Raw genomic sequence first — 13,331 nt, 5'->3', positions numbered from 1 at the left:
TCAGTTGAGTCCTTATTCTCTGCCAGTCAGCATTCTAAATGTATTGAATGTACCAAGTCAGCTGATCCTCACAACAATCTGGTGAGGTAGATGCTATTATCTCCTCTCAGATGAGGAAACTAAACCATAGAAAGGTTCTTTAATTTATCCAAGGTGACTCAGCTAGTAAGCATTACAGCTAGGATTCAAAAACTGGTATACATACTGTCCAGTATGTAATTGCTGTCTCCCCCAGATTTTACAATCAGGGTAACTATTCTAGTAATACATAAATATAGTCATCATATTTAAAGAACACAGAATAAAGTGTTGACTCTTGCCTGAACATTGGCTGAGCTCTATAATTAGGATTGGGGTTGTATTAGGCTGTACAGGAAGGTATCACCGTAACAGATGTGTAGGCATTAGTAGTACCAGAAATGGTAATCAGGATTTTAAAACCTGAGATTAAAAATGTTTATATTCGTTAATAAGTCATTTTTTACTTTTTCAGTGTGGTTTCAGTAATACTGGTTGGAGTTTTGGTAAATTAGCATTTCTCAGGACAGTCTTGATGAGATCAGCTCAGATGTAGTTTGATTCAATGATGATTTAATAACGATATACCTAAAATCCATTAGAATGTTCTCACAAGGATTAATTTTGTTTTCTTTTTTCCCCTTTAGTAAAATAAAACAGGGTCTGTTACCTAGCTTGGAAGATTTGCTGTTCTATACAATTGCAGAAGGACAAGAGAAAATACCTGTTCATAAATTTATTACAGTAAGTTTTTGTATTCTTCTATTTTAAACTTTTTGAAAATCAGTAATACTGAATCCATAATACAGGAATATTGAAATGTAGTCTTAAAGATCATCTGACCTGTAGATTCTGACTGACACTGTTTCTCTTATTATGTTTTCAAATTTTCATCATGCTCATTTCAAGGTAATCAGTGAAAGAAAATGAAAGAAACAATGAGAAACTTGTCCAGAAAGTGGGTAATAGTGACCCTAAAATGCCCATATACATATTCAGGTTCTGGGTAGGAGTTTTTATATACAGGAATAAAAACTTGTAGTTGGAATAAGCATATACATTATTTGCACTATGTATTTACAAACTCTTATTTTTTTAAAAACAGGCACTCAAATCTACAGGATTGCGAACGTCTGATCCCAGGTTGAAAGAGTGTATGGATATGTTAAGATTAACTCTTCAAACAACATCAGATGGTGTCATGCTAGACAAAGATCTTTTTAAAAAGTAAAAATTTCTGCCAAACCTTTAATGGTGATTTGCTATGCTATATGGTGATTTTTCTTTTAAAACAAAATTGCATCTTTGAAGGCCAGTGCTTCCTGTGTAACTAAAAAAAATAAGGGGGGAGATTTATAAACATCAATTGTTTGAAGAACATGGTGCACATAGGTTCTATAATACACGGGCTAAGGGTAGACTTTCTTTGAAATTGCTCTATGGTGTAGGCATGGATGTTTCCAGTTTACAGTTATCTGGAGATTGCATTCAGTTTGAATAGAGCACACTCTGTCTTGTCACAGCTTAAATTGATCTCCAATTCATATGCATGTCTTGCAGGCGTTTTCAATATGGTCTCTGTTTCTTTCCTACAAGGTGATTTAGATGACATAAAATGAGAAGGCTTCAGACAGCATGTATTCCTTAGATTCACATATCCCCATTGTCTGTTTCTCTCCTCTCTTCAGACATATTAATACTTAGGCTTTGGACTATTTTCATTTCCTTCAAAATATTTAAAAACTAAAGAACACTTTGGAGATTAATGCCTTGATTTGGTTGAATGAGCATGTTTATTTTGATTTCCTGGTTTTGCCTATTTGTTTACTATTTCTCTTCATTAATATGTTCCTCCAATTTGTCTGATTTCTTAAAGATTTAAAAGATAGCATGTTTATAATGGATCCCAAAGAGGTAAACGGTATTTTAAACTACTAAGAGTTAGGTAAAAACCAGTATAAAACTGTAAACACTACTGTAACACATTGGCTTTTTCCAGACCATAGGCTTAGGTTGAGGTAGATCCAAAGAATTCCAGCGTCTACCTTGAAAGTTTATTTGTATGTATATATGTATTTTTATTTATTTTTCTTTTATTTTCTTTGGGGACTAGATGATTTGTCTTAGATATCTCCTGAAAATACCCGAGAGTGTTAAGTCATTTGAAGGTATAAGTATTTAAACTCCTTCAGAGTTTCCTGGCATGCTGTGAAGCACTGCCAACAGTTTAGGATTCTTGTCTTTTCACTACAAGATTCTTGATTCTGTTAACTCAGCTGACCTTATAGAGATTTTAGGTTCATGTTGGAATTGGTGTTAGGAATTTTTTTTGAATCATCAAAACATGTTTCTTTGTGCAGGGGAGGAAATAAATCATTTATTAGCTGTGTCTTGGAGTAAGGATTATTTTATTTTTAGTGTTGTAAACTGTGCAAAGTACTCTTGATTATGTTGCCTTCTGAAGCATTGTTTTGGTATATCTGAGAATGAAGTTGTCAAAGAGGTGGTAGGGAGATCTGTTGATAAAAGTATGAGGAATTATTTTGGAATTTGAAATGAAAGCAGTATTTTATACCTTTTTAGTACTGTTTAAAATTTTTGTGCTTTATAAACATGTTGCTGTGTTTATATGAAGTTAAAAGTGACTTAAATCTACTGATTATGAAGCCAGGAAACATAATCATAAAATTTTCTGCCCATAATTATATAAAAGAGTAACAATTACCATTATTTTAATGCTAATCTTTAAAATGATTTTAATGCTAATCTTTTTTTTTTTTTAAGTTGATGATTGTAATATAGGCAGTTCCCAACTTGATAAATGCTTAGTGCTGTTGTATGTGCAGGCAATGGAAAAAGTCTCAGTCTGAAGGCATAATGATTTCTCTTTTCATCCCTAGAATGAAGTGATTCAAAACCTCTATTAACCTTTTCAGGTCACCTAGAAAGGTGTCCAGAGAGGTTTTCTTTTTTTTTTTTTTTCCAAAAGAAATTTCTGGCCTTAAATAAACTATCTCATCTCCATGCAGGTGGGAAGGAGATGTTACGGTGGAATTCATTTTCCCAGAGAAATTTATAAAGGTAGATAGGTTTGGTTGAAGTCAGTGTGTTGATTTTTCACCTAAAAAACATTGTTGATTAATATATTTAGCCTTTGAGGATAATCTGAGAAATAACTATTATGTACGGCTTTTTTTTAAATGGGAAAATGAGTTCTAAGCATGCTGTTTGGAGCATAACCTATTTGAAAGTTGGAGACTGCCTGTACCCATCTAGATAATCAATTGTTTTTAATGCTAATAATCCTTAAAACTGGAAGTGGAAAATTGTATTGAAAACAAATGCATTATTTATTTATGCATTTTTAACCATATAAATATTAGAATTATTTTTATGTGTGGTCATAATTTTTTGGTCTTTTTTATTTTGGAGGAAAATGAATGGTAGTCTTTTGCATTTGTATATTTGATTTCCTTTAAAAAGTCACATCCATTATGTTATTTTACTAATGAAAAATTGTGAGATATTATCTAAAACATGTTAATTACAGTTGTTAATCATAAACACTTAAGAAGATGATTATTATTCCCAGTTTACAGATGAGCAGACTGAACAAAGCTTGAGAAAGATGTGACTTGCTGAAAAGCATGAGCCCTTCTCCTCAGAATTCATTTTATATAGGACTTCTAATTTTCTAGTTCCATTCATGACATCCATATTAAAATAACTCCAAAGAAAAACACTTGGTACCTGTTAATGTTCATCAGTTTGAAGTAGATACTCTTTTGAGTGGTAAGGTTGCCAGTGTTGGCCACAATAATTCACCAGTGAAGTCAGTCACCACAACTTTACCAGTACCTTCTGATAGTTTCACTGGCTGTACAGTTTTGTTAATTATAAAGCTTCCTTTTAAAAGTGCTGATTGATTTTAAATAGTTGAATAGTTAGTAGTAGGTTAATAATTTAAGTTTGTTCAGCAGTCCTCATATTTCTTCATGTATAACTTCTTGAAAAATGAGGATTTAGGTTTGATACAGATACAGTGATTTAAGATCAGGAATTGTCTTAACTTTTTTCTGCTGAGAAATGTGTTCTTTAGTATATATTTCTTATAAGTCTCATGTACAAATTGAATTGCTATTTAAAACATTAAATATTAAATCAGCACACTTAATTTTTAGATTAACATTGAAACTATAAGAAAATAATTTTATCAAAGTTTATTGAAGTAAATGTTATCTCTGGGATGTCAGTTATTTCTATGTCTATTGGTTAGTAATGGAAATTAGGACTATAATTGTTTCATGGTGTAATTGGGGCACATCTTTATCAGTGGAAAACCAATATTACTTTAAATCAGTGTTTCAATTTTATATTGACAAAGCTACTGTATTCTCTGAATTTTTATTAATAGTTAAAAAAGTGAAATCTAGCTTTTAATTTTAATTGATTCATTGAGAACAATTTTAATTAAAATATTGAGTCATAAAAATTTCTTTATTTAGAATTAATGCAAGTTATTTACTTGCAGGACAGTTTTCTTACCTCCTAAGTGAGGAAATCCTCTTTCTTAAAGTGTTGATGTTTTCAGGGTTGAAGAGATGAATAATACTTGAGACTTTTTTTTTTTAATTGACAATTTGGGTGGTTTTTTTTTGCCAAAGAAGCTGCTAATATAGTATCATATCATTTACCTGTGAGGAATTCAGTTATATAAATAACTTCCCATAGTCAGTGGTTCGACTTTGTCTTACTGAGTTACTTAGAGTCTCTTAAGAAGATTAGCTTACAGTATATGATTGACTGTAACCTATTTACAAAGCTCTTCTTTAAGGTTATAGTAATATATCAATTTTCTGGCTTAAGTCATGCTCTCCCATCTTTTTAAATAGTTTTTAACAATGAGACCTTTTATTCTACGTTGTATTATATATTTTATAGCGAATAGATTTATACAATTTAACTTTTTTCATAATTCATATAATAAAAGTTAATACTATACTAGTTTATATATAATTTTATTTAAAATAATATTTATACAAGCATTTGAATAAGTATTTTATTCTAGTCTGACTAAACAAGATTGATTTTATCTCCACTTGTTAGCTTAGAAATATAGGTTTTTCAAACTAATTCAGGGAAAATATGTTAAAATACAGAAAGTTTAGGTTTTTTTGTGAAATACTACTAATAGTTATATAGGAACTAAAGGATGTATTTATGAAGTTACTTACTGGTTAAATAAACAGGGTCTCAACTATGACATATTAAAGTCCAAGTTTTGTTAATCAGATGTCATGCTGAATGCTTATCAACTCTGGTAGACTTAAGAAACTTGTCTTTTAGATGCTCTTGATATTTAACCTGGTGGAATGCTCTGCTATTTTAATCTTTGACACAGTTTTTAGGCAATCTAATTTATTTATTTAACTTGTTCAACAGCTTACAAGCAACTGCATGAAAGACTGCTTGAAGGAAAGGAAATAATATAGAAAGTATAATTTTTATGGATTTTAGTTTGTTGTATGAAATGATGAATTTCTCTATTGTTTAAATATTTTCCTAATTAATATTGTTATCACCAAGTATACTAGTATTTGAAAGGCACCCAGTCAATTAATTTTTTTCTTACATTCCACAGATGTGTTCAAAGCAACATTGTTTTGTTGACACAAGCCTTTAGAAGAAAGTTTGTCATTCCTGACTTTATGTCTTTTACCTCTCACATTGATGAGTTATTTGAAAGTGCTAAAAAGCAGTCTGGAGGAAAGGTAACATTTTTGATGTGAATATTTTCCTAAACCAGTTATTCAGTAAATTCACTCAACTTGAGTTATAGAAATTAAAGTTGTAGAGTTTTCTTGTGTTTTGCTAATTAAGAAATTTAAGTTGAAGCTGCTGGATTAAATTCTTTTAAAATACTTTATTCAACTTTGTTTTGGGGCTACAAAGAAATCTTAAGAATTCTTTTTCATTTTCAGATGATTGAAATGGCTGTAAATCTTTAATTAATAAAAAAGTAACTTTATTAAGAATTTCTATACATGTGATATCCTCGAACATTAAATGTGTCTAGTTTTAAAAATTCTCTATTTTAATTTTTTTCTGTGTCATACTATGAAACCCTGCTATCATAACTTTGATTAAAGAAATTCTGTTTCTTTATCTTTAAAAAAAATCAAGTCTTAGTTTCTTTTTTAAACTGTGCTTTTCTAGAAAGAGAGAATGCATTGAAAAACATACAGGATGACGGAGACTGAGAGAAGTCAGTTAAATCTCACCTATAATCCTCAAGTCTCTTCTGCTTTTAGTTTTTATGAATATTGTTATAAAAGATAGACCACAAAGCCACTGAGTACTATAAAATAGCCTGGCTACATTGAGATAAATTTTTTGGTAGAAGAAATACTATTTGCTTGTATTCTGTTATTTTGTTCTGATATTTTGTATAGGTTGCGGATTATATTCCTCAGCTAGCCAAGTTCAGTCCTGATTTGTGGGGTGTGTCTGTGTGTACCGTAGATGGACAGAGGTGAGTTTATTTCAAATTCATAAAAACCAACTTTAAGCCTTAAATTTTGCATAACAGTGAGCATGAGGGAGAAAGGAACATCTTCCTTCTATGATGGAAATTAGCCCTAACATGACAGAAATTCAATAATGTAAATAAGTTTAGATTTTAATTTAATTTCTAAAAGCTTAACTGAAATAGTCTTTAACTAAATTTTATGAGGCGTTTCATCTTTTTCACAGTTATAGCCTTCTTATTTGAGTCTGTATTGTTCAAATACCTGCAATTACAGTTTCCTTAGGAAAAGCAGACTTGTCAAAACATGAAATTCTTCACTAAGGAACTGACCACTAATAAAATTTGTTCCCATTTCTCAGCTTAACATTAGTTACCCAGTCTGTTATTGTCTTTGTTCTTCATGCTCCTGATGTGAGTGGCATGATAGTTAAGATCGTACGGAATGATAATAATTTATTTCCGTCTATCATTTGCCAGGTCAAGAGTCATTTGCAAGCTTGTAGAATCTTGTGAGTTCATGAAAGTGATCTTTGGGAAGTGTTCACACTGTAGGCACAGCCACTGACAAATGAGGATATAGAAGAATTATAAAAAGGATAATGAGGTGAAGGCACTTCAAAGAGACTGATTGGTTTTAAAATCAATGAATTATGTGAAGCCCTTGAAAAATTGATAAAGTTCTGGAATATTTTTTCAAGAATGACTCCTTTTATTATGCTGTGAGTCAGTCATAGGGATTTATGATTGTGTTATAATTTAGTTTTGTCAAGTCTGAAAAATTATGCCAAAAAAGAAAAATCAATTTTTTAAATTCATTTGAAGACTTAGCTCAGAGTTATAATCTTCGTGTTTTATTTTTGTTTTAGTTTTTACTAAGGTAGTATTTCTTTATAAAAATACTTTTTTAAGTTTATTTATTTTGAGAGAGGGAGAGAGAATTTCAGGCAGGCTCTGCTCTGTCACCATGGAGCCCAATACAGGGCTTGAACCATGAACCTCAGATCATGACTTGAGCCAAAAGCAAGAGTCAGACACTTAAGTGACTGAGCCATTCAGGCGCCTGGTATTATTTTTTTTTTAATTAAATGTAATTTGCATAAAATAAGGTGTGCAACCCCTAAATATTTACAGTTTGATGAATTTACATCAGAGATGTAATTTTGTCCTAAGTTCTGTTAAAACCACAAGTCATTTAGCCTTATAATGCCTCATCTTTTTTAAGATAATATCCCAGTTATAGCTTTTCCTCCAATTTATTAAGTTTTGATCTTTTAAGTACCTTCATTCTAAGTGATCTTTTTATTTTTTTACTAATTTTCTTTCTCAGGTATTTACAGTAAAAAGATATATGGCTTAGCCCATTCATTTTTAAGGTATCTGAGGCCCACAGTTTATCTAATATTGGCAGAGGTGAAACTAATACCTAAGTTTCTTAACTTCTAGTTTGTTGTTGCCTCCATTATGATAAGCTTTTATCCTAATCTGGACCTGTAAAATGTGTTAAACAGTCATTGTGTGTTGAATTAAATGTTGGGTGCTATGAAAGGACACAAATACACGAGAAGACATGGCTTTATTCTTATGGATCAAATTCTAGTTTGGAGTGATAGTCCTGTTTTTGTATTTGGAGGAAATGGTTATCGTGTAATAGGAATTTTTATGTTTGGAGGAAATGATTATAACACAAAGCTTGCACTTGCACATGATTTCTCTCTCTTTTTTTTAAGAGTGAGAGAGCGAACAGGCATGTGTTCATGCATGTGCATGAGCGTGGGAGGGGCAGTGGGGAGGGTGAGAGAATGTTAAGCAGGCTCCAGGCTCAGTGTGGAGCCTGATGAGGGGCTCGATCTCACAACTGTGAGATCATGGCCTGAGCTGAAATTGAGAGATGGACACTTAACTGACTGAGCTACTCAGGCGCCCCTGTTCTTTCTCTTCTTAAAGATTCTGTGTGTGTAAAGATGATTCTTTTAGTTTAGTTTTCTTATGTGGATAATTGTAAAAGTTGACTTCAGACTAGAACATATGTATTTTTATTTATTTAAAAAAAATTTTTTTTTTAAATTTATTTTTGAGAGAGCAAATGGGGAAGGGGCAGAGAGAGAGAGAGAGAGAGAGACAGAGTCCACAACAGGCTCCCGGCTCTGAGCTGTCAACACAGAGCCCGATCTGGGACTCGAACTCACGAGCTGTGAGATCATGACCTGAGGCGAAGTCAGACACTCAATTGACTGAGCTACCCAGGCACCACAGACATATGTATTTTAAATCCAAAGGTAATAAGACAGGCTCTTGTCAGGTTTTAGAATGATTGTCAAGTTGGACTTAGAGTCTGAATTAGAAATTATTCATAAACATAGGAAAAATATTATATACTTCTGCTGTCTATGCATGTGTAGTTATATTCCATAATATATTTAGAGGAGAGGTGGCCCTCTGATGTTTCTTTGCCCTCTGATGTCTCCTCTAATCCTTTTTTGCCCAGGAGTGGTTATTAATAGTACCCAGTTTCACTATGAATGAGTTTCATTCTGAATGAATGAGTGCCTGGTCTGTGTTGGGGCAAAGTTCAGGGCATCTGGGATACCAGTGAATAAAACAAAAGATCTCTGCCCTTGTGAAGTTTACATTATAACAGGGTCAGTCACAGGTTTTCCATTGTTTAACCTATTCTGTATTCATATGCATCCCAGTTTGGTAACATAAAGCTTTCTTTTTCTGTTGTTTAGAAGTGATAATGGTGGTAATGATGCCATTAATGCCAGCTCTAACACAGTTTATAAAACTGGATGCTATTTCTTTTAACAGGGCTGGAATTATGCATAGATATGGATGAGGCATTTACAGGCAAGGTTTCAGAGAATGGTGTTGAATCCAAACTGAACTTTGTTTAAAAACTAATAAGCATGGTGTAGTCATGATGAAAGCTATGAGTGAAGAGGTGGTGACTGATTTCTAAAAGGACTAGTTCATTTTGTATGATTTAATACAGGTAGGAGTAAGGAGGGCCATACCCTCTTGCCCTCACAGGAAAATTTTCACATTACTTAGTTATTATCTAATTCTGAACCATTCTGTTACCCGAATAGTTTTAAGCTTTTGCCTATTTTGCAGCATTCTTCTTAAAATTTATATTTATTCTTTAATATCCAAGTTAACTTGTGGTTGAATTATGGGAAAACCGTTGTAAATTAGAATTAACGTAAAAATAACTCCAGTTATTTAGATATTTTTCCAGTTGATTTTAATTATTTTTTAAATCTACTTTTAAATAGGCATTCTATTGGAGATACCAAAGTTCCATTTTGTCTTCAGTCCTGTGTAAAACCTTTGAAATATGCAATTGCTGTTAATGACCTTGGAACAGAATATGTGCATCGATATGTTGGGAAAGAGCCAAGTGGATTAAGATTCAACAAACTGTTTTTAAATGAAGATGGTAAGAATTACATAAAAGTTAGAAAAAGAAATACCTCATTTTCCTATTTGAATCTAAGAAGTTGTTTTTTTGCTTTTTTGAAGAAAATTAAAAGTATTAATATTTTTGTGTTCATTTCTCATGGAATTTCTGTAAAACCCATATTACTACTGTTAAAAATGTTATTTTAGGCTTCTCATACCACTGGAAGTGAGCTAGGGGAAGATGAGAGCAGGGAGTAAAGTTTTGACTTCACTTCATAAACACGTATAGGAGAATATCTTGTAGTAAAATCTCACAGTATCTGAGATTTGCTCTAAAATAATTCAGTGAGTATAGCTAGGAGTGCTGGGTGTGATTATAACTATATGTTGGTAATTCTTAAGCCTAACTGTAAGGTGTTTCTATTGTATTCTTTCTACATTTCTATATTATATGTATTTGAAAACTTCCAACATAACAAGTTTTTATGGTGGCCCCATAATGAATAATTGTGCTTTTTTTCTCTTTCATAACATTTAATATTTGAAAGAACCATCTCATCTTGCATTAAATAGTTGGATAACTAACAAGTCTTACTACTTAATGGGAATTCAAAAGGAAGTGGGAGGACAAAGGTAGTTATTTAGTACTTTTGATCTGGTAGAGGTTTTAAATCTAAACACCAGCCTGTGTATTGGTTGCTAAATCTTTCAGACATATGCTAAGTTTTTTTTTTTTTAAGTTTAGTCATTTATTTTGAGAGAGAGCGCGTGTGTGAGTGGGAGAGGGACAGAGAGAGGGAGAGAGAGAGAATCCCATGAAGATTCCATACTGTCAGGACAGAGCGTAACTCAGGGCTTGAACTCATGAACTTTGAGATCATGACCTGAATCAAAATCAAGAGTCAGAAGCTTAACTGACTGAGTGAGCCACCTGCCCCACCCCACCAGGTTCCTCACTTGTGTGTGATGAGTTAATACAGAATTGAAGAATTATGTGTTAGGAATTCAGTGTTGCAATAACGGTTGTGAGAAATACTCTTTTGTATTTTTTGTTTGTGCTGGGTACAAAATGAAATGTGCCTTATACTTATTATTGTTTTATTTTTTTAATGAAGTTAAAAGAATGATATTTCTTTGTGCTTTTCTATTTTTTTTTTTGGAGCTACTACATTTTCTTACCTACTTTACCATAATCTTTCTGTCTTGATGCTACATTTGATTTTATGGAGATTACCATAAACTAACAATTTCAGGAAGGACATCATATGCAGAAGTACCTTATTTATCTATTAAACTCACTGACATGCAGATTTAATATGGAAATAATTGATATTTTTTTCTATTAAGATTAAACATTTTATAAGAAAAATTAATATTTTCCTATGTAAGTCAGAATAGAATAATCTAATTTTTTTTTAATGTTTATTATTTATTTTTGAGACAGAGAGAGACAGAGCATGAACGGGGGAGGGTCAGAGAGAGAGGGAGACACAGAATCTGAAGCAGGCTCCAGCCTCTGAGCTGTCAGCACAGAGCCCGAAGTGGGGCTCGAACTCACAGACCGTGAGATCATGACCTGAGCCAAAGTCGGATGCTCAACCGACTGAGTCACTCAGGCGCCCCAGAATAGAATAATCTAGGTGGTTCTGGTGAATTGATTGATTTTGAGAGGTATTTAAAGAATAGAAATGAGCAAATATAAGAATTTGAATGTGAAGACATATTTGGGAAACAAAAATAAATAAAATGGGCATGGAGTAAGTGAACTTAACATTATAGTAATATATTTTTTTGCTCTGTACATTTATGATTTTAAAAATTATAGTTTACTGATAGTAATCTATAAGAAAAAAATCAAGAACTCAGGAATTTAGCACTGGTTTATAATAATTGAAATATGAAGTTTAAAAAGAGGTTTTACCTTGATATTCTTTGACTTTTTCCAAGCTAGTACCTCCCACCTGAGCCAATACCAGAGTCTTACAAGTAATGGGAAAGTGAAGACCTCACTATTCCCCTTCTTGCTGAGTTCTCCATAGGTTCTGTGCTCTAGAATTTTGGTTTTAAAACTAGCCTCAGCAAAAAAACAATTATAGGTCTTTTTCATATTTAAAACTTCAGTGGTAGGTTTATGGTGAAATTATATGCCTTATGTGTCTGTGTGTCTGTGCATTTAGCATTATTATAAAATTAAAAATAAAACAAATGTACTTATATTGTCCTAACTTTATAAGATTGTAGTAAGCTAAGAGTAATATGAATATAATGGATAAAGAAATTATAGTACTCTTTTTTATTTTAGCGAGAAAGAGAGAGTGCATGAGTAGGGGAGAGGGGCACAGGGAGAGTGTGAGAATCCCAGGCAGGCTCCATGCTTAGTGTGGAGCCCAACACAGGGCTCTGTCCCACAACCCTGGGATCGTGACCTGAGCCAAAATCAAGAGTTGGACCCCCAACTGACTGAGCCACACAGGCGCCCTATAGTACTCTTGTAATATTGGTAGTTTTACAACATAAAAATGTTTTAGTCCTCTGGTGGAAAGTTAGTTGATACTTTCTGTCATTATAGTTGAGGAAATAAGTTACTTGATGGAGATACCAATTTTGGAAACAACCATCTCCTAGTGAAGTCTTTATCTTATAGTAGAAATTAGATTAATCAAATACATATATAGTCTTCTTCCCCTGTATTAATAGCTGTGGAGGGTAAATGGACCTGGGTTCTTGAGTAACTTATCTAGCTAATACTAAAGGATATGGGTAACAATTACATACATCTAATGCATGGAGAAAAAAGACTTTTATAAGTGTGTAATTGACAGAAGACAAAATGTATATGTTAGTTTATATTGTAGAGGATTTGAGAAAGAAGAGGAGTTGAATTAATTTACGTGAGGAAGACAGGACTGAATTGTATATACAAAGAACAAAGTTTGGTTGCTTGGGTAAGTGGGTGGTGTGGGATTAAACCATATATAGAATATACTTTAATTTTTATATGGTTCTTAAAAAATTCTAGTATAATACTTAAAATATAAATATTCATATTGAACTGTGAAATTAATACTTTTTAGGTTCTTCAGTATATGCATTAACAACCTTTGACTTAGCCTCGGTTATGAACCTCATCTTTGTAAGGTTCATATTTGATTAGCAGTTTGAAAAGCTTTTGCTAGTATAATATAAAAGAACTTTCTGCATGTTTTTTTTCCTTTGGAAAGAATAAGTACTTACTAAAACAGTTTTGTGCCTTCTAGTTAAAAGTGTCCATAAATTTCAGATGCGGCCTATGACCATTTTGTCATTATACTAAGCTAATATATGCCATTACTTCAGTTGATAGCTTTTATTAATTAGCTTAAGTTTTATTTCTGCTGTCATG

The 13,331-nt window shown here is 32.3% G+C and overlaps 1 protein-coding gene across 4 annotated transcripts in view; it reads left to right on the top strand.

The window, feature by feature from the left end:
- The window catches only part of GLS (glutaminase), an 82,792-nt gene that overhangs the window by 13,773 nt on the left and 55,688 nt on the right, over positions 1-13,331 (top strand). For 3 of the 4 annotated variants that reach the window (XM_019462443.2, XM_019462453.2, XM_019462463.2), the window contains exons 2-6: positions 666-762; positions 1,124-1,245; positions 5,660-5,789; positions 6,471-6,550; positions 9,823-9,986. In XM_019462443.2, coding sequence (XP_019317988.2) covers positions 666-762; positions 1,124-1,245; positions 5,660-5,789; positions 6,471-6,550; positions 9,823-9,986 — 593 coding nt within the window. Of the gene's footprint in view, positions 1-665; positions 763-1,123; positions 1,246-5,659; positions 5,790-6,470; positions 6,551-9,822; positions 9,987-13,331 lie in introns of those variants that run through there. The other variant, XM_019462474.2, reaches the window with a different exon arrangement.

Source organism: Panthera pardus, unplaced genomic scaffold (assembly GCF_024362965.1).
Source record: "Panthera pardus isolate Hobbes unplaced genomic scaffold, ASM2436296v1 HiC_scaffold_10, whole genome shotgun sequence".
NCBI classification, from domain to species: Eukaryota; Metazoa; Chordata; class Mammalia; order Carnivora; family Felidae; genus Panthera; species Panthera pardus.
Note: the sequence above shows the minus strand (reverse complement) of the source record. Positions and strands in the feature narration are given on the sequence as shown.